Raw genomic sequence first — 21,433 nt, 5'->3', positions numbered from 1 at the left:
GTTGCTGGGCAGACTATTTTTCTTTCTTTTGTCTCTGCTCCCCCTTTATACTATTCTGATAAAAAGATGCTTGATTCAGAACGAAAGCTCCTTTCTGAAGTCACAATGTGCAGTTCTGGAACCCCATGACAAAAGCAACCAACCCACTTCGGAATTTTCTCACAAGGAGCTCTGTCTCCTCATTTAGCAGCGAACACGAGTATTTTTAATTTAAAAGTTAAAGTAGCATTTCAGCATTTCGTAATTCTTTAAGAGACCCCCTTTGACTTTTGACCCCAGATGTCGACTGTCCATTTCCCTCCACAGATGCAACCTGAGCTGTTGAGTCCAGCAGCAGTGGTTGTCTCCCTTCTCAACATTAACCCATCATGGGTTATTGGAAACCACTGCTTTTTTCAAATAATACTTTTCTTTTAAATCAGATATGTACTTTTTAACAAACTCATGTATTTTAGGATTATGAAGACACGTAGTCCTCTTTTATTGTCATTTAGTAATGCATGCATTAAGAAATGATACATTATTTCCTCCGGTGTGATATCACAAAACACAGGACAGACCAAGATTGAAAAAACTGACAAAACCACATAATTATAACATATAGTTACAACAGTGCACAACACCATAACTTGATGAAGAAGTCCATGAGCACAGTAAAGTCCAAAGTTTCTCAAATGTCCCACATCTCACGCAGACAGGAGAAGGAAGAAAAACTCTCCCTGCCATGCCAACCACAATCCGACTCTGAGTCAACTGAAAACTTCGAGCTCTGATCAGCTCTCCGACACCGAGTACCGAGCGCCATCTCTGTCTGAACGATTCGACCTCCTTCTCGGTTGCCAAAAGCAGGCAAGGCCGGGGATTTGAGGCCTACCCTCTGAAAGATTCCTGACCACACAGTAACGACAGCAGTGAATGGGCGTTTCAGAAATTTCTCCAGATGTTCCTCTGTGCTTTCACGTCCATTCTCCATCAAATCAGAATTGTCCACGGCCCCTATTTAACAGATACGATATCATTTTCACCGGAGGGCTGCGCACACGCAGGCGCGCGGCTATCTTCTCCTCCCTCACTCACTGGCAGAAAGTGGTATAGCAGCTAAACTAACGGTTTATCATCTTTCTCTGTTTTCATTGGCCAAGTATCAGCACATTAATTTCTTTAATTATACAGCCTATTAACTAATTTATCACTATCTAAGGAATTTTCCTTATCTTATCTATAATCTTGGAATTAAGACTGCTCACTATTTTTGACTCCCAGAAGAACCCTAAGGTTCAGAAATTAAACAGCGATCCAACAAGGTGAAGGAGGGAGTGAAAACAAGTTAACTTAAAGCAGGCCAGATGTTCTCAATGTTTAAGGATTGATGAGAGTTATAGAGTGATAGAGAAGTACAGCACAGAAACAGACCTTTCGGCCCATCTAGTCCATGCCAATAATGTTCCCTGTGTAATGCCCTGGTCCACATTTTTACTGTTATGCTGTAGGTATTTCATTTAGCAGTTCTGAAAGAGGAGCAGTCTATACTGCTGTCAGCCTGCTTGGGTTATTTTTGAAGACGACAGGATGATGAGGAATGTGTGCCATCCGATTAGGATAGTGGAACTGGGGGTAGGTTTTTCTGGTGAGGGACACCAAGGTTGGTCTTGGGGCTTTTGTTCGGCGGTAGATGAAGAGAGAAGATACTGGAGTGAACAGGTTGTAGGATTTGACTCGGTGCATTGAAATATAGAAAACCTACAGCACAATACAGGCCCTTCTGCCCACAAAGTTGTGCCAAACATGTCCCTACCTTAGAAATTACTAGGCTTCCCTATAGCCCTCTATTTTTCTAAGCTCCATGTACCTATCCAAAAGTCTCTTAAAAGACCCTATCGTATCCGCCTCCACCACCATTGCCGGCAGCCCATTCCATGCACTCACCACTCTCTGAGTAAAAAACTTACCCCTGACATCTCCTCTGTGCCTGCTCCCCAGCACCTTAAACCTGTGTCCTCTTGTGGCAACCATTTCAGCCCTGGAAAAAGCCTCTGACTATCCACACGACGACTGCCTCTCATCCTCTTATACACCTCTATCAAGTCACCTCTCATCCTCCATCGCTGGACCGTGATTTGATGAAGCCAGGTGCGAGATTGATTCAAAATCGGTGAACATGATGAAACGTTGAGCGCCAACTTGTGCATATTTGACTGTTTAATTAAAATGGGCCCTGTTCTTTTTGTTTTTCTTTACTAACCCTTTAGTTAAGTTAAGATTCATAAATATAATTCCTTTAATTGTATGCAGGGTACTGTCTGTTATTTGAGGCACTAGTTCGTAACGAGGGAGCAAATTACCCAGCACCCACACAAACCGAAGTTTGGGGTGGGGGAGCCGTCTCAATATCACGGGTTTGGTGGCACCAGAGTGTGTCTTCCGTAGACCTACAGAGCCAAGGAAACCAGAGAGTTTCACCTGTCTGTCCACACAAGACTGAAAAATCATCCAGAACAATTAAAATAAATTATCAATTGTGCAAAATGTTGGACGGACTCAGCAGATCAGGCACCACGATCTTTGTTGCTATTACCTACCACTGCTCAGCTTCCACTCCTATTTGCACTCTGCCTACCTCAGCTGGATCCACTTAGCTGTTGCCACCTCTTGCCCACGGCACCCACTACATCATCATGTGCCAATTTCCATCCGCCTAAAGTCGAGGAAAAGCTTGGCTACAGTGGAGGAACTACCGCACGGGACATCCCTCCGAGCGTACAGGATTGACCTCTGGCAACAAACAGAAGCCAGAACCCCACCAAGCAATACAGTGCAAGACCCCACAGGAATGTTGCCAGACGGGGCACTGCTTGACAGACGGAGGTGGTGCATTCTCAACAGAGCGAGAGCGGGAGTTTGTAGGACGGGAGATAATATGGTGAAGTGGGGTTTAAAGACCAGCGAATCCTGTGAGTGTGGCGAAAGGGTGCAGAACATTGAACACGTTCTGCGCAACTGCCCACTCTCACCTGGTTTAGCTGACACTGACCTGCTCAACGTCAACCAAACAACACTAGAGTGGCTGGCTGTCTGGTGTGACAAGCTATGATGATGATCTCTTGCCCTATTCCTTCCCTTCACCTTTTACACTGGCTATTGCCCTCCTGGGGTGGCAGGGTGGAGATACATCTCTATCTAAGGAGGTGTAAGGCACGCCTTCCCTCCGCTAGCCTGCAGGTCACTCTTGGGCAAGTGTAGCAACTGCTTAGCCCCCCCGATCAGAGCAAGTGGTGGATGGTCGTATGGGCAACTGGAGATTACTGCAAGTCCTTGTTATATGACCACTGACGCCAGGCAGACAATCTCTGAAGAGTATTGATAATGGCTGGGGTCACCCATCTTGTAAAGACACTGTCCAGAAGAAGGCAAAGGCAAACCACTTCTGGAAAAAAAATTGCAAAGAACAGTCATGGTCATGGAAAGGCCATGATCGCCCATGTCATATGAAACGGTGCATAAAGAACGAGAGAACAATCTGCACTCTATCTTTCAGATCTCGACTCGAAACATTGACTGTCTCTCTTCCGATGCTGCCTGGCCTACTGAGTTCTTCCACGCAGATCGTATGGTGCTCCAGATTCCAGCAACTATATCAACGAAATCTGCATTGTTTCCAGTTTGCGTTTTCCCAATTCGATTTGCTTGCACAAGTCGACACCCTATCTCTGTATCAATGATGGCTGATTACCTGCAGTTGCCTGACCTCGACCTCAGTGCTCATGCAGTTCCTATGTCTCAGATACTCCTCTGTAAGAGGCATTTTGGTTTTATGCAACACACACAAAATGTTGGGGCAACACAGCAAGTCAGGCAGCATCTATGGAGAGGAATAAACAGTCGACATTTTGGGCCAAGACCCTTCATCGGGACTGGAAAGGAAGGGGGCAGAAACCAGACTAAGGGCGGTGGGGGGAGCTGGCAGTCCAGGTGAGGGGCAAAGTGACTGGAGGGAGGGGATAAAGTGAGAAGCTGGGTGATGATAGGTAGAAGAGGTAAAGGACAGAAGAAGCAGGAATCTGAAAGGCAAGGACAGGTAAAAGACGTGAAGAACCAGAGGAGGTTGTGGGCAGGTAATGATGGTGGGGTAAAGAGTAGGGATGAAAGAGCTACCAGACACAAAAGATAGCAGTGTTGTGGCCTACAATGTTGTGCTGACCTCTAGAGGGTTGTCAGAGGTTACAGTAGGACATCAATAGGGTGCAGAACTGGGCTGAGAAGTTGCAGATGGAGTTCAACCCAGATAAAGGTGAAGTGGTTCATTTTGGAACGTCAAATTGAAGACGGAATATAATAGCAATGGTAAGTCTCTTGGCAGTGTGGAGGATCAGCAAGATCTTGGGGTCCGTGTCCATAGGACACTCAAAGCTTCTGCACAGGTTGACAGTGTTGTTTAGAGGGCATACGGTGTGTTGGCCTCCATCAACCATGGGATTGAGTTCAAGAGCCAGGAGGTAATGTTACAGCTATATAAGACCTTAGTTAGATCCTTGGAGTACTGTGTTCAGTTCTGGTCACCTCACTACAGGAAGGATCTGGATTCTATAGAGAGAGTGTAGAAGAGATTTTCAAGGATGTTGCCTGGATTGGAGAGTGTACCTTATGAGAATAGGGTGAGCGAACTTAGCCTTTTCTTCTTTGAGCGACGGAGGATGAGAGATGACCTGATAGATGATGAGAGATGATGAGAGGCATTGATTATGTGGATAGTCAGAGGCTTTTCCCAGGGCTGAAATGGCTAACACGAGGGGGCATAGTTTTAAGGTGCTTGGAAGTAGGTACAAGAAGGATGTCAGGGGTAATATTTTCACACAGAGAGTGATGGGTGCATGGTGGAGGCAGATACATTAGGGTCTTTTAAAAGACTCTTAGATAGGAGCATGGAGCTTAGTAAAATAAAGGGCTATGCGGTAGGGAAATTCTAGGCAGTTTCTAGAGTAGGTTACATGGTCGGCACAACATTGTGGGCCGAAGGGCCTGTAATGTGCTGTAGATTTCTATGTTCTATGTTCTTATGCTGGGGGCATAAAAGAGGGAGAAGAACAGAGGGGAGTGGTTACCGGAAGTTAGAAAAATTGATGTTCATTCCAACAGTTTGGAGGTTACCAAGATGGAAAATGCGGTGTAACTCCTCCGACCTGCCTTTGACCTCATCATGGTAGCAGAGGATGCCATGAGCAGGCACGTTGGTTTAGAAATGGGAGGTCGAATTTTATCCTTCTGCATTTCCATTTGCAATGTTCAGGCTTGGAAAGCACATTGTCACTGTTACTTGCCCTGGTACCGAGTGTGGGCTGTGGATCACACATATGCAAAAGTCAGCAGATACTGGAAATCCAAAGCAACACACACAAAATGCTGGAGGAACTTGGCAGGTCAGGCAGCATCGATGGAGTGGAATAAACAGTTGATGTTTCAGGCCGAAAACTCTTCCTTAGGACTCTCCATCTTCTTATTCTGACTTCTCATCTTTCTTCTCCAGTCCTGATGAAGGGCCTCGGTCCGAAATGTCGACTGTTTACCCTTTTCCACAGATGCTGCCTGGCCTGCTGAGTTCCTCCAGCATTTTGGGTGGGTCGTCGATATCATTTTGCGGCAGTCCAACTCCTTGAAAAAATGGGAACTTTTCTCGAATGAACTCAACAAACCATCTCAATTGAAACAAAAGCAAATGGGGGCTAGAGATTGCAGATGTTGGAATCTGGAGCAACCATCTGCCGGAGGAACTTGACACCAGTGGAAGGAAATGGACAATTGTTATTTCAGAACCAGACCCCATGACAGGATTGAAAGATAGAGATAGAGATAGATAGATAGAGAGAGATAGAGATAGATAGATAGACAGAGGTAGAGAGAGAGAGAGAGAGAGAGACAGAGAGAGACAGAGATAGTGTCACAGCCCTGATCAGTTATTCTCTGGTTCCCTTTAAATTTCCTTTGTGTCACGATCGGGACCGTTGACTCCTTGTTTTCCTTTAATTCATTATTACCCCCGTGTTTCTCAGATCACCTCACATTACCGAAGCAAGCGCGAGCAAGTCACCTTGCCGGAGTGAGTCAAGTCTTCTCCCCGAAGCGAGTGCCAGTAAGTTGCCTCCCCTCGCCAGAGCCAGCCTGTCAAGTTACCGCGCCTGAGCGAGTCTGCTATACTACCTTGCCTGTCAAGTTAACCCGCCAGAGTGAGTTTAGAGCCGCTGTCTGTAGTTCCGGGTCTGAGTCGAGAGCTCGGCGCTACTTGGAGCCACTTCGTGCCAAGATAAAAGAACTGTCTATTGTTGTGTGGTTTTGTCTCTTCATGTCCTCGTCTCCACTAGGTAGGTCCGGCCGTTTGCTGCTACTCTGTTCTGTTTTCTGTGTCCTGTATCCAGAGAAGAGTCCTGGCTCAGTGTCCTGTATCCAGAGAAGAGTCCCAGCTCTGCGTCCTGTGTTCCTGAAGAGTCCTGGCTCTGTGTCCTGTATCCAAGGAAGAGTCCCAGCTCTGTATTTCAATATTCTGAGCTCCAAGTCCAGGCTCCGATGTTCCGAGTTCCAAGACCAGGCTCTGATATTCCGAGTTCCAAGTCCAAGTTTGGGTCCCAAGTTCCAAGTCCCTGTCCAAGTCCAAGTCTGGGTCCCGAGTCCCGAGTCCCAGTCCAAGTCCAGGTCCTGAGTCCCAGTCCAAGTTCAAGTCTGGGTCCCGAGTCCCAGGCCAAGCCAAGGTCCTGAGTCCCAGCCTAAGTCCAGGGTCCGAGCCCAACTCCAGCCATGCATATTCCAGCTTCCGCTTCATTCATTCCTTGATGTCTCTCTGTACAATCCTTGCTTCCCTGTTTTCCTAGTAACTATTAATAAACTCTACTTTTGTTAATGCAACAAAATGTGTTTGTGTCCTGCATCTGGGTCCACCCATGTTCCTCACTTGTGACAGATAGATAGATAGATAGAGAGAGAGAGAGAGATAGAGAGTTAGAGAGAGATGGAGATAGATAGAGAGAGATAGAGATAAATAGATAGATTGACAGAGAGAGATAGAGAGAGACAGAGAGATGGAGAGAGATGGAGATAGAGATAGACAGAGAGAGAGGGAGAGATAGAGAGAGAGATAGATTGAGAGAGATAGGGAGATAGAGAGAGCGATAGATAGACATAGAGATAGATAGATAGATAGATGGAGAGAGAGAGAGGAGAGAGAGCGAGAGATTGATAGATATTAACGTTTCAAGCGGTTTTCTGTTTTGCTAAGGGATCTCGACCTGAAACATTATCTATGCTTCTCCCCCTTTGCCTCGCCCGAATATTGACGGCGTTTTAGATTTCAGGTTTCCGGCATCTGCTGTTTAAAAGTTGCTGGTGTAAAACGCGGGGGATGCAAATTTAATGCTTTTCAAAGTTAAACTGAGGATCAGTAGATTACCGCCATAATAGAAGCGCCTTTGTACTTAACGACGATGGCATTTGCGAAAGTTTATTCCCCTCTTTTGCCAAACGCCGTGTACAGAAATAATTTCGCTTCGAAAGTGCTCGCTAGATGTCAGCAGTTACTGTACCGGGAAGACACATCAGATGTGGCGGGAGCTGCTGGCGGACAACTATTTCCAATTGGAATTGATATTTGCACGGGAGATGCCGACAGTTTTTGTCATTCCGCACTGAGGCAAATGTCCCCCCCCTTCCCTCCCACCCACCCACCCCCCGAAAGATACAGGAAGGCGCGAAAAGAGCAGCGGAAAGGTACTACTGACAAAGGAATCAGAGCGAATGTCAGTAACAGTGAATGAGTGTAGGAATTGCAACGAGGTAAAAAAAATAAATATTGAACCAAAGTGCTGGAAGTCGAGAGAGAGGTGGGTGGGGGGAATGAATCAGCTCTCGGGCTGAAGCTGAGTTAGATCTGAACACCAGGCACTTCCGAGGACCGTCTCGCCCGGCCGTGAGGCGGCTCCGACGGGGAGGTTGTTCGCCGAGCTCCCCCCACCCCCCCATGAGAGAAATCGCCGCTTTCGTCCCGCCACACCCGAGCCACGTGGTTTGATCTCTTAACTGCAGAGCCCGTGTCATTTATGTTTGAGCTGAGCGGCGGCCAGTTCACTGAATCCCACCCGGGCGCCCGCGCTTTCACACCTCCGTCTCCAGCCGGGGAGACACTGACTCACAGCGGCAGCGTCCTTTCCACCCAGCGCGCCCCGGACTTCACGGCGGTCAGCTGTCGGCCGGAGAGAGATAGGCAGCGGCATCTGAGAATGGGAAGGTGTGGCACTCTCCGGCAATAATGACCCAGTCACCTCGACGGTGGACGGCGGCGGCGGCGGAGTGAGCGCGGTTGCCAGGGACACGGCCGCAAGCGTCTGGGGGTCGATCACCCGGCGTCTGTGTGAATGGTGATCGGAGTTACCTGGCCGGAGGTGGGAGTGCTGGGCGTGAGTAAATGCGAAGCAAGCCTCGGCGGTTTCAGCTGAAACCCATTCAGGTCCATCTCTCCTGCCGAAACTGACCAGAGTCGGGGGCCATGGGGAGATGCAATGGACGCTGTACCCTGATCGTCCTCTGCAGCTTGCAGCTGGTAAGTTGTGAGATTTCCTTTATTCCACTTTCTGATTGTGTTCTGGACCAAGTCGTTTGGGGAAGCAAACGCGGTTATTGTCTCACTGTGGAGAACACTGTAATTCCCGGGGAAACCCGGTTGTCTATACCTTTGTCGCGGTGGTGTGTCATTATGCCTGAAGCTGGATATTCCCCAATATCTGAAGCCTTTATATGGCTTGAATTTTGTTTTGAACGAGGAACAATTGTGTGGTTGGTACGTGCTTGTTTGCACTCTCGGATATTGGTTGACAGTAATGAACCCCGTCGGTGTTCTTGGGGGCAAAATCAGGACACATGGATATTTAGTTTGAGTATTTTCAGATGTAGACCTGTAAACGATGCTAACAATGTCACTCTAGTTGTGTTTTTTTCCCCTTGTTGCTACAGTTGTCTCTTTTTAGTCGGTTTACATTACGTGAGAACATATTACTATTTCTAAACTTGCGTTTTGGGGTTATGCTCTTACAATAGTAGAATGTGCGTGTTTCCTTGCAAAGCGGCTGGCGCTCAGCAATTTATATTTTGCAATTCATTTTTTGTTTCAAGTGTAAATTTTATGGGGCTGAGTTTTAAATTTCTGCGCTGTGTTACCTTGACCAGGGGATAACTTGACCCGATCGTGAAACCGCGGCCACCCAACGCGTAGTGAAACGGGAAGTACACGAGGCTCATCGGGTGAACGTGGTTGTTGGCTGAAGCGGGTGACAGTGCAACTCCGGGATGGTTACAGGTGCAAAAGAGCGACTTGGGGAACAGATGTTTCCTCAGTGTAACCGGACCCCACTAAACTTAGGGCTGTGCCACACAGTCACATGTTACTCTTCATTCCAATCAAACGATCCGACGGAGTCCTGTCCTGCCAGGCAGCTTTACTACAAGCTGCTGGTGACGATAGGAAAACTAGATAGAATATAACTACAGGAAAGCTCAAGGATTTAAAATTCTGCTTGCGCATTTCAGGGAAATTGCCCCATTGCTTGATGTGCGTTAACTATTTAGAAGAGAGAATTGATGTCTTGATCTATTCTTTGAAATCCCTTTAAAGGCCCCTGGCATCCTTTCGTTACTTCTGTCATCTCCTCCTCCTTTGAGGCTTTTCCCCAACTGTAACACAACTTTAGCTGCCAAACCCAAGACTCCACTGTCCAGCCCTTCCTACGTCACCTTCTCAGATGCTCCTCTAAAACTATGTGTTCTGTTCAAGTCTTTAGTCATTTGGCATTGATTTTTCCTTCGCTATTTCCACATAAGGTGTTACTGATGCTTTTTAGGGGAAGTTGTTGGTCTTTCTATCCTCTTCCCCCCTACCCCACCCCCGTGCAGGTTCTGAATATCACTGGAGAGCCCTCTTGAATCTTCTATTCACATTTCACTCATCTGTAGACTACGCAGCATTGCGGAAGTGGTGAACAGTTAGAAGAAGTGATATTTCTGAGTTAAGGTTGTGCATAACAAATCACGAGGCAATCAGGAGTGAAGACAAAAATATTAATATTCTGTGTAGAAAAGTAAAAACTCCATGTTTAATAGTATAAAATTTCAGTGGGGGCTTTTGTGAATTCAGAGCTGTTTGAAGGTCACGAGGCATTGGAGTTTTGCTTGGCTTTTCTAGATGACTGCTAGAGAGAAAGATCAAAGATTGTGCATAGGACATCGAAGTGTTTTGGGTGTGGGAATGTTTATTCTAATGTTTCTCAAGTGTGCTACAAGAAGCACTCATTCACACCAAGAAGTGCTGCGGGTGCTGGAGATCCAGAGCAACGCGCTCAGTGTGCTCAGCGGGTCTGGGGGCATCTACAGACGGGAAAAAGCATTCGACGTTATGGACCGAGGCCCTTCATCAGGACTGGTGTTCATCCATCTCCTTTGCTCATTCTTATCAGTACAGGAACCGGACTGGGTCAATCTGCCCTTTGACCTGCCTGGATATTCAATTGGATCATGCCTGAACTTACTTTCCAAAGCTTTCAACCATGTCTTTTGATAAGGTAAACATCCCAAGGGTTAAGGAGCCAACCCAATAACTAAAATCAGCAAAGTAGTATGTATGAAACCTACAGCCCGAGAGATCCCAAACACAAGAAAATCTGCAGGTGCTGGAAATCCAAAGCAGCAAACATACACAAAATGCAAGAGGAACTCAACAGGCCAGGCATCATCTGTGGAAAGGAGTCAACAGTCGATGTTTCGGGCTGAGACCCTTCATCAGCATTGGGGAAAAAAGATGAGAAGTCAGAGTATGAGGGTGGGGGGGGAGGGGAGGAAGAAGTACAAGGTGATAGGTGAAACCGGGAGGGGGGGAATGAGGTAAAGAGCTGGAAAGCTGATTGGTGAAAGAGAAAAAGGGCTGGAGAAGGTGAAATCTGATAGGAGGGGGTAGAAGAACATGGAAGAAAGGGAAGGGGGAGGAGCACCAGAGGGGGGTGATGGGCAAGTAAAGAAAAAGATGGGAGAGGGAAACAGGAATGGGGAATGGTGAAGGGGAGAAAATTACTCGAAGTTTAAGAAGTTGATGTTCATGCTATTAGGTTGGAGGCTACCCAGATGACCTTATATTCTGTCTGGGTAGTCTCCAACCTGATGGCATGAACATTGATTTCTTGACTTCCAGTAATTGCTCTCCATTCGCCTTCACCATTCCCCCAATCCCATTTCCCTCTCTCACCATATCCCCTTACCTGCCCATCACTTCCTCCGGTGCTCCTCCCCCTTCCATGGTCTTCTGTCCTCTCCTATCAGATTCCTCCTTCTCCAGACCTTTATCTCATTGACCAATCAACTTCCCAGCTCTTTACTTCACCCCTCCCACTCTCCCGGTTTCATCTATCACTTACCACCTTGTACTTCTTCCTCCCCTCCCCCCACCTTCTTACTCTAACTTCTCATCTTTTCTTCCAGCTCTTGAACTAAAATATGCAGTAAATATTGGAAATTGAGCCTTAAGTCAATTGAAAGACAAAAACGTGTTTTGTCCTTGAATCTTATGAGAGCCACCAAATTACCTGACATATTAGTGCCGATGTTCCTTTCTGTATAAAGTCCAAAATTGAAAGATTTTCAGTAAAAAAAAAGATAGTGACGAAGGGTCTTGGCCCGAAACATCGACTGTACCTCTTCTTAGAAATGCTGTCTGGCCTGCTGCGTTCACCAGCAACTTTTATGTGTGTTAATAGTGAAGATTTGTTTTTTTTTAAACAAAAACTTGTGTTGGAAGATGGTTCCTGAGTATCTGTAATCAAAATAGTTTTAGATCAGGGGTTCCCAACCTGGAGTTCATGGACCTCTCACTTAATGGTAGCAGTCCATGGCATAAAAAAAGGTTGGGAACCCCTGCTCTAGAGATACAACATGGTAACTCACTCCATTGGCCCAGCGAGGACAAATTGAAGGCACTCTTGGCTCAAATCCTTTAACAAAGGCTGACACCCTTCCCTCTCTTTCTGGTGTCCTTGTCCTTCCCCAAGCTTTATTCATCCATCATCTCTGCTGAGGCTCGTGCCTCATTCCACTGGAACCTTTGGCCTTACTTGTGAATACTTCCACCTATTTCCATTCCTGACTTGCTTCTGCGGGTCCTGCCGCTCCGGGCACCCTCTTGAGAAGTCTGTTTGCCTTAATTGCTTCCTACAAAGAGATGTGAAAACCTAGGAGACACTTCCCCCTCTAAAGCTGTTCAGTTCGTGGGTCAGCTGAGATTTATACATGAGGGAAGGCATTAGGGAATATGAAATCGATGCAAGTAGATTTAAATGGAAAGCAGAACAGAACGAGAGCTAAGCAACAAAGATACTGGTCAGAGCTTGCCTCAGTGACTTCTTCCTGTTGCATCGTTTGGTTCTTCTGCTTATCGCCGAGGTTCATTAGAGACTTCAGCTACATTGATTCAGCTTTCTAGAAATTTGAACAAGTGTTTGCTTTTCTCTGCAGAAGGATCACCTTTCATTACAGCAGGACGTACATGGTTTTTAAATAGGATGCTCCTTTCCTAGTCTTGTTATCAGTTCCTGCTGATAACCTGGTACCGAGATGTTTTCTGCATTAAGCCATTCTTCCCCAGCCTTGAATACACAAAGCCTGAGTTAATGGAAATTGAAGTGTTTGAGGATATTGTACGACACTGAATGCTGAGATTTACTGAGCGGAAGGGAAATAAAGAACTGTTTTATAGTTCAGCTCTTCATTAAATGCTGTGGCATTCTGAACTGTTTGCATAATGTTTAAAATCATGCAATTTGTTTGTTGCGAAGAAAAATCGTTTCGGGATGTATATTGTATACATTTCTCTGACATTAAATTGTACCTTTGAACCTTTGAATCATAAACATTGAAGTGGAATTAGGACATTTCCCGCTGATCCATTTCCTGCTCAAACCCATTCTTCTGCCTTCTCACTGTAATCTTTAAAACGCTGAATTATCAAGAATCTATCAACCTCCACCTTACACGCGCACACACACACACACACACACACACACACACACACACACGTTCACCACTCTCTCGCAAAAGAAATTCCTCACCTCCATTCGAAATGGACATCCCTCTATTCTAAGGTTGTGCACTCGACTCTCCTACTATAAGAAACCTCTACTTTTTGTGATTTTTATTAATGACCTGGAGGTGGGGGTAGAAGGGTGGGTTGGCAAGCTTGCAGATGCCACAGAGGTTGGTGATGTTGTGGATAGTGTACAGGATTGTCGAAGATTGCAGAGAGACATTGATAAGATGCAGAAGTGGGCTGAGAAGTCGCAGATGGAGTTCAACCCGGAGAAGTGTGAGGTGGTACACTTTGGAAGGACAAACTCCAAGGCAGAGTACAAAGTAAATGGCAGGATACTTGGAAGTGTGGAGGAGCACAGGGTTCTGGGGGTACATGTCCACAGATCCCTGGAAGTTGCCTCACAGGTAGATAGGGTAGTTAAGAAAGCTTATGGAGTGGTAGCTTTCATAAGTCAAGGGATAGAGTTTAAGAGTCACGATGTAATGATGCAGCTCTATAAAACTCTGGTTAGGCCACTCTTGGGGTACTGTGTCTAGTTCTGGTTGCCTCACTATAGGAAGGATGTGGAAGCATTGGAAAGTGTACAGTGGAGATTTACCAGGATGCTGCCTGGTTTAGAGAGTATGCATTATGATCAGAGATTAAGGGAGCTAGGGCTTTACTCTCTGGAGAGAAGGAGGATGAGAGGAGACATGATAGAGGTATACAAGATATTAAGAGGAATAGATAGAGTGGACAGCCAGCGCCTCTTCCCCAGGGCACTACTACTCAATACAAGAGGACACGGCTTTAAGTTAAGGGGTGGGAAGTTCAAGGGGGATATTACAGGAGGGTTTTTTACTCAGAGAGTGGTTGTGGCGTGGGATGCATTGCCTGAGTCAGTGGTGGAGGCAGATACACAGTGAAATTTAAGAGGCTACTGGACAGGTATATGGAGGAATTTAAGGTGGGGATTATATGGGAGGCAGAATTTAAGGGTCGGCACAACATTGTGGGCCGAAGGGCCTGTACTGTGCTATACTTTCCTATGTTCTATGAAACATTCTCTCCTCAACCACTCTATCTAGGCCTTTTAGTATTCGATAAATTTCAAAGAGATCCCCCCCCCCCATTCTTCTAAATTTCAGCGAGTACAGGTCCAGAGCTATCAAATGCTCCTCATATGACAAGCCTTTTAATCTCAGAATCGTTTCTGTGAAACTCCTTTGAACCCTCTCCAATATCAGCACATCGTTTTTTAGGTAATGGACCCAAGACTGCTCGTTATACTCCAAGTGAGGCCTTACCAGTGCTGTATGGACCCTCAGCATCACATCCTTGTTTTTATATTCTCTTATTTGCATAATGAGTATATGCCATTAATTTGAATAATAATTGTAGTGATCTTGTGGAAATGCATGCAGAAATATTATAGTCTTTTATTACAAGAAGGTAGTCTCCAGTTCCGGTTTGGTCGCTGGCCGCTCGACCATGGTTTTCGGTTGGGCGCTGGGCGCTTGGAGAGATTTGGCGAGGGGCGGGCGCCCAGCGCTCAGCCGGGGGCCGTGGTTGAATGGTCAGCGACTTGGGCTGGCTCCTCCACCGGACTTAGTCTGGTGAGGAGGGTGTGAGGACACCCAGCAGGACTAAAAAAAAAACAAGATCTGACAAAGGGTGGATGAGCTCCTTGTTAGCCAATGGCCATCTTCCGTGGAGGAGATTAAAGCCTCACCACGTATCTACAAATCGTGTGCTATGCACCTAGTTAGAAGAGACATGACGAACTTGGGCGCTGCATCGTGTGCCTGGACCTGCCCAAGGCCTCCGCCTAAGGAAGGGCCGAGCTCGAAGAAGCGGCCGCGGCAGCGGGCGGTGCCAAGGCGGCCAGCGAGAACAAACGGGAGGAGAGGCTGTACTTGGTGCTGTCGCAAGATTGAAGAAGATGGAGGTGCACAGCCGCCAACGCCGGTTTCGGGACGACACCCACTGACTGACTGACTGATATATTGAGACTAACATGAGATACCACAAATGAGGGAATAAATGGGGGAAGCAACACACAGAAATCTCAGCAAGTCAGACAGCATCAAAGATTGGATAAACAGTAGACACTTCATCAGCCTGAAACATTGACTGTTTATCCTACTCCATGGATGCTGCCTGACCTATTGAGTTCCTCCTGATTTTTGTGTGTATTGCTCAGGATTCCTAGCATCCGCAGAATCTCTTGTATTTAATATTTGAGGGAGCTTTTCAGTCCCAGTCTCCTGCATTTTAATGTTTATTGTCAAAAAATATATTCTTGTTACCAAACAGTAAAATGCAGGATATTTGGAAAGAAGGGCTCCCCTAAATATTAAACACAAGACTGTGTGGACCCACGACTATGAGGTTAGGGACTGATCAAACTTCCATCTATAAATTTGCCTTGAAGCGACTATTGGTAGAATTTCAGATGGTGATGAGGAGGCAGGCAGGCACAAGATAGATCAGCTGGTTGAGTGGTGTCGCAACAATAGCCCTGCATTCAGTGTCAGTAAGACCAAGGAATTGGTTGTGGACTTGAGAGAGGGGAAGTCGAGGGAACACACCGGTACTTATCAAAGGATCAGTGGTAGAAAGGGTGAGCAATTTCAAATTCCTGGCTGTCAGCATCTCTGAAGATCTAATCTGGGCCCAACGAATTGACGTAACCACAAAGAAGGCATGACAGCAGCTTCTATTTCATTAGGAGTTTGAGGAGGATTGGTATGTCACCAAAGACACTCACAAGTTTTTACAGATACATGGTGGAGGGCATTCTGACTGGTTAGATCACCGTCTGGTATTGAGGGTCACTGCAAAAGCTGCAGAAAGTTGTAAGCTCATCCAGCTCTGTTGTGGGCACTAGCCTCTCCAGTATCAAGGACACCTTCAAGACTCAATGCCACTAGAAGGCAGCATCCATTGTTAAGGTCCCAAATCACTCAGGATGTGCCCTCTTCTCATTGCTACCATCAAGGAGGAGGTACAGCAGCCTGAAGGCAAAGACTCACCACTTCATAAAAAGCTTCTTCCCCTCCACCATCAGATTTCTGAATGGACAATGAACCCAGGAACATGACCTCACTCTATTTTTTCTTTTATTTTGCCCTCCTTTTGCACTACTTCCTTAACTGATGGAGTCATAGAGAAGTACATCGCAGAAACAGGCTCTCCAGCTTAAGATGCCTACTCCCATCGACCTGCTCCGGGACCATAGCCCTGCATACCCCTACCATCCACTTACCCTTCAAACTTCCCTTAAACATTGCAGTCGAGCTTTTATATGCACCACCTGTGCTGTCAACTCATTCACACTCTCACGACCCTTTGAGTGAAGAAGTTACCCTTAAGCTTTTGATCTTTCCCCCCAAGCCAACGACCTCTGGTTGTAGTCCCACCCAACCTCAGTGGAAAAAGCCTGCTTGCATTTACCCTATCTATACCCTTCATAATTTTGTACACCTCTATCAAACCTCCTCTCAACCTTCTACCTTCCAAGGAATAAAGACCTATCCTATTCAATCTTTCCATAGAACCTAGTTCCTTCAGACACAACAACCTCTTTGTGAATTTTCTCTGTATTCTTTCAAACGTATTTGCATCTTTCCTGTAGATAGGTGACCAAAACAGGACACAGTACTCCAAATTAGGCCTCACCACCATCTAATACAACTTCAACATAACATCCCATTTCCTGTACTCAGTATTTTGATTTATGAAAGCCAATGTGCCAAAAACTTTTTTTTAATTACCCTATTTACCTATGACACCACTTACAATGAATTACGGACCTGTATTCTCAGATCCCTTTGTTCTACTGCACACCTCAGTGTCCCCTGTTCACTGTGTAAGACCTACCCTAGGTAGTCCTGCTGAAGTACAACACCTTGTACTTGTCTGTTTTAAATTCTACCTGCCATTTTTCAGCCCATTTTTCCAGCTGGTCCAGATAGCCCTCCTTGCTGTCCACTACACCCCCAAATTTGGTATCATCTGCAGATTTGCTGATCCAGTTAACCACAATATCAGCCGGATCATTGATATAGATGAAAACTAACAATGGACCCAGCACCGATCCCTACGGCACTTCACCAGACACAGGCCTCCAGTCAGAGAGGCAACCATCTACTACCACTCTCTGGCTTCTCCCACAAAGCCAATGTCTAATGCAACTTGCCACCTCATCTTAAATGCAGAGTGACTGAAACTTCTTGACCAACCTCCCATGTGACCCCTTGTCAGATTCCTTGCTAAAGTTCGTGTAGACAACATCCACTGTCTTCATCCACTTTCCTGGTAATTTCCTTGAGCAACTCTATAAGATTGGTTAGGTGTGTTCGACCATGCACAAAGCCATGCTGTCTGCCCTTAATCAGTCCATGTCTATCCAAATACTCAGATATCCAGTCCCTTAGAATTCCTTTCCCACTACTGATGTCAGGCTCACTAGCCTATAATTTCTGGATTTATTTTTAGAGCCTTATTAAAAGAGTGGAACAACATTGGCAATCCTCCAATCTTCTGGTGTGTCTCCTGTTGCTAAAGATGTTTTACAGTGCCTATAAAAAGTATTCACCCCCCCCCCTTTGGAAGTTTTCATGTTTTATCGTTTTACAACATTGAATCACAGTGGATCTAATTTGGCTTTTTTGACACTGACCAGCAGAAAAAAAAATCTCTTTTGTGTCAAAGTGAAAACAGATCTCTAAAAAGTGATCTAAATTAATTACAAATATAAAACACAGAATAATTGAATGCATAAGTGTTCAGCCCCTTCAAGTCAATATTCTGTAAATGCACCTTTGGCAGCAATTACACCTTTGAGTCTGTGTGGTTAAGTCTTTATCAGTTTTTCACACCTAGGCACTGCAATTTTTCCCCATTCTTCTTTATAAAACTGCTCAAGCTCTGTCAGAGAGCATGGGGACCTTGAGTGAACTGCCCTTTTCAATTCCAGCCACAAATTCTCAATTGGATTGAGGCCTGGACTCTGACTTGCCACTCCAGGACATTAAATTGGTTTTTTTTGCGCCATTCCGGTGCAGCTTTGGTTTTATGCTTGGGGTCATTGTCTTGCTAGAAAACAAATCTTCTCCCAAGATGCAGTTCTCTTGCAGACTGCATCAGGTGTTCTTCAGAATTTCCCTGAATTTTGCTGCATTCATTTTACCCTCTACCTTCACAAACCTTCCAGGACCTGCTGCAGTGAAGCATCCCCACAGCATGATGCATGCTTCACAGTAGGAATGGTGTGTTTTTGATGATGTGCAGTGTTTGGCTTACGTTAAAAATAGTTTTTAGTCTGATAGCAAAAAAGCTCATTTTTGGTTTCATTAGACCATAGAATCTTCTTCCAGCTGACTTAAGAGTATCCCACAACAACTCTAGCTGAGATCTCATGTGGGTTTTTTTTTTCAACAATGGCTTTCTCTTTGCCACTCTCCCATAAAGCAGTGACTGGTGAAGCACCTGGGCAACAGTTGTACGCGCAGTTTCTCCCATCTCCGCCACTGAAGCTTGTAACTCCTCCAGAGTTGTCATAGGTCTCTTGGTGGCCCCCCCCCCCTCACTAGTCCCCTTCTTGCACGGTCTCTCAGTTTTTGAGGTTGGCCTGTTAGAAGCAGATTTACAGCTGGTGCCATATTATTTCCACTTCTTGATGATTGAATTAACTGTACTGCAAGGGATATTCAGTGATTTGAAAATTGTTTTGAATCCATCTCCTGACTTGTACTTTTCAATAACCTTTTGTGGAGTTGCTTGGAGTGTTCTTTTGTCTTCATGATGTAGTTTTTGCCGGGATACTGACTCGCCAGCAGTTGGACTTGTATTTTTACTACAAACAATTGAAACATCTTGGCTGCACACAGGTCTCCAAAACAAATCTTCATTTAACTAAATATGTGACTTCTAAAAGCACTTGGGTATATCAGTAGTGATTTGTTGTGTCATATTAAAGGGGGGGAGCATGTGTATATTTATGCAATCAACTACTTTGTGTTTTATATTTATAATTAATTTAGATCACTTTGTAGAGATTTGTTTTCACTTTGGCACAAAAGAGACCAGTGTCAAAGAAGCCAAATTAAATCCACTGTGATTAAATGTTATAAAACAATAAAACATTGAAAACTTCCAAGGGGGGAGGGTGGTGAAGACTTCTTATAGGCACTGTAAATATCTTTGCAAGGGCCCTGGAAATTTCTGCACTTGCCTCCTGCAGGGTCCGAAGGAACTCCTTGTCAGGCCATGGGGATTTATCCACCCTAATTTGCCTTGGATCTCTAACAATGAATTTTGGAAGCCGATCATTATCTGGGGGCTAATTGATCAATATACCATAGTCAGAATGTTGTATTGTCGGGATTCTTTCAAATGTGACTTTGAAACAGGTTAAAGTGGTGATTTAGAAGAAAATTTAAAGATTCTTTTTGGAAGAAATTATTAATTTCACCCCTTAACCAATACTGACAAAAGAGGATTAACTAGTTTCTTTGAGTCATTGCTGACTTTAGATCATATTCTATGAAAACTAAAATTGTACTGACTGCACTATAAGTAATTCATCAGCTTTAAGTCTTCCTGAGGATGTGAAAGACACTGTTACTATGCATTTACTTATTCATTTGGGATCCCCTTTAAAAACTTCAATCTCTCTTGACCTTAAAGTCCATTTTCATTGGCGAGGCCATCAATTGCCATGCATAGAATGAAATCCCGCAATTCATTTCCCCTTCTGTTACAGGGCTCCACATGTCTTTAGCAAGATTAATTGGCCAGATCTTGATGTCAGTTTCTTGTAGTGAGATGCTAAGAATCTTAAAAAGATCTTTGCAATCACTTAGTATTCAACATATTCACACGTTACAGGCAGAAGCCAGTAGCCCCATACAAAGTATATCAAAATGTGTCGAATGTAATTCATCTTGTCATTTCTATCGAGACTTTAACTGATGGGCCCAATTAAGAATGCTTAATTTTCAATTGTTTAGAATCTATTTATTTTATAATGGCTCTGATTAACATCAAGCAATCAGTATGTCTGGCACAACATAGGGCGGGGAAGTTGTATTTATTCTTGTGGTTTTCTTGCACGTATCTTGATCTATCACTTCCTCTTCCTGTGATACAACAAGTTAAAGGGAGAAGTGGATATTTCTAATGTAGTGCAAAATCTTTGTCTGGCCTCTTTCCGTACCCTTTCCAAGTTCGGTATTGGTGGGATGCACTGGACTGGCTGCTTGCTTTAGCTACCCCCTGCTGATCATTTCCTTCCTTTCCATTGATCAGGCCATGGTCGCCTGTCTTGGTCTCCATACTGGAGGTGAACTTTGCTCTCTTCGAGTCCAACACAAGACCAATTAAGTTTTCTCGCGGGGAGTCTTGAGTTCAACTGAACCAATTAAATCTTGCAGGGGCCAACTTTCCAAATCGCTTGGCTGAAACCTTTCTGTGTACAGAGGCCAGGCAGAGCCTGCTTGCAGTATCAATTCATTAATGCAGGAGTCCTTGATCTGTGACACCTCTGCCACACGTGGGTAGTCCTAACACTTTCTGTTTGAACTCTGCCTGGAGTTAATTCCAGTCTCTTGTTTTTGCCCCTAATAAGAGAACATTGCTTAGAATCCGCAAAGGGTTCAACTTGCAAGTGCAATCATATTGACTGTGGAGTGATATGACAAGTTCCCTTCAGTTTTTGCAATTAAGAGAGCTGAAAAATTCACTATTCAAGTAAAAGTTGATAATGTGTCCTGGAGAAGACTATTTAGTAATATGATTGCCCACGCTTCAAGAATAATTCTTCCTCGTTATCAAGACAGGTTATCATACGTTAATACCTTATTTTAATGTCCGGTTTTCCTAATAGACTGAAATTACATTACTGGTAACTACTCATAATTTGCAGTTGTTTGTTGCTGTTCCTCTCCATGCCTTGTGGCACATCGGGTGGGGGGGGGGCGCAACCTTGCCGTTTCTTTAGTATTGGTCTGTTTTTATGAGGCCGAGTTGCTAGCTTGACGCTCAACCCAACACAGGTGGAACGTATGCAAGGAGCCGGCCGGATTCGAACCCGGGACCACTTACCTCGAAGTCCGGTGTGGATGCCACTACACCATTGGCTGGCTGATTATTTGCAGTGCCTATCATAAACATTGCTGAAGATATGCAAAGCAGACCTATGCAAACACCATTCGTACTATGTTACAGATTTTATTTAAGGGGCAAGTAAGGTACAATAGTTGTGTTGACCTTGCATTAGTTGTGTTTAACCTGACATGGAAATGTATTGCCTAATGGAGCAGATCTTGAAACTCCCCATGCAACAAT

General features: G+C 45.1%; 1 protein-coding gene across 2 annotated transcripts in view; it reads left to right on the top strand.

The window, feature by feature from the left end:
- The first annotated feature begins 7,876 nt into the window (after positions 1-7,876).
- The window catches only part of nkain1 (sodium/potassium transporting ATPase interacting 1), an 883,832-nt gene continuing 870,275 nt past the window's right edge, over positions 7,877-21,433 (top strand). For both annotated transcript variants that reach the window (XM_072246605.1, XM_072246607.1), the window contains exon 1: positions 7,877-8,578. In XM_072246605.1, coding sequence (XP_072102706.1) covers positions 8,525-8,578 — 54 coding nt within the window. In that variant the 5' untranslated portion in view covers positions 7,877-8,524. The remainder of the gene's footprint in view (positions 8,579-21,433) is intronic.

The sequence above is a fragment of the Mobula birostris genome, chromosome 29 (assembly GCF_030028105.1).
Source record: "Mobula birostris isolate sMobBir1 chromosome 29, sMobBir1.hap1, whole genome shotgun sequence".
Taxonomy (NCBI): Eukaryota; Metazoa; Chordata; class Chondrichthyes; order Myliobatiformes; family Myliobatidae; genus Mobula; species Mobula birostris.
Note: the sequence above shows the minus strand (reverse complement) of the source record. Positions and strands in the feature narration are given on the sequence as shown.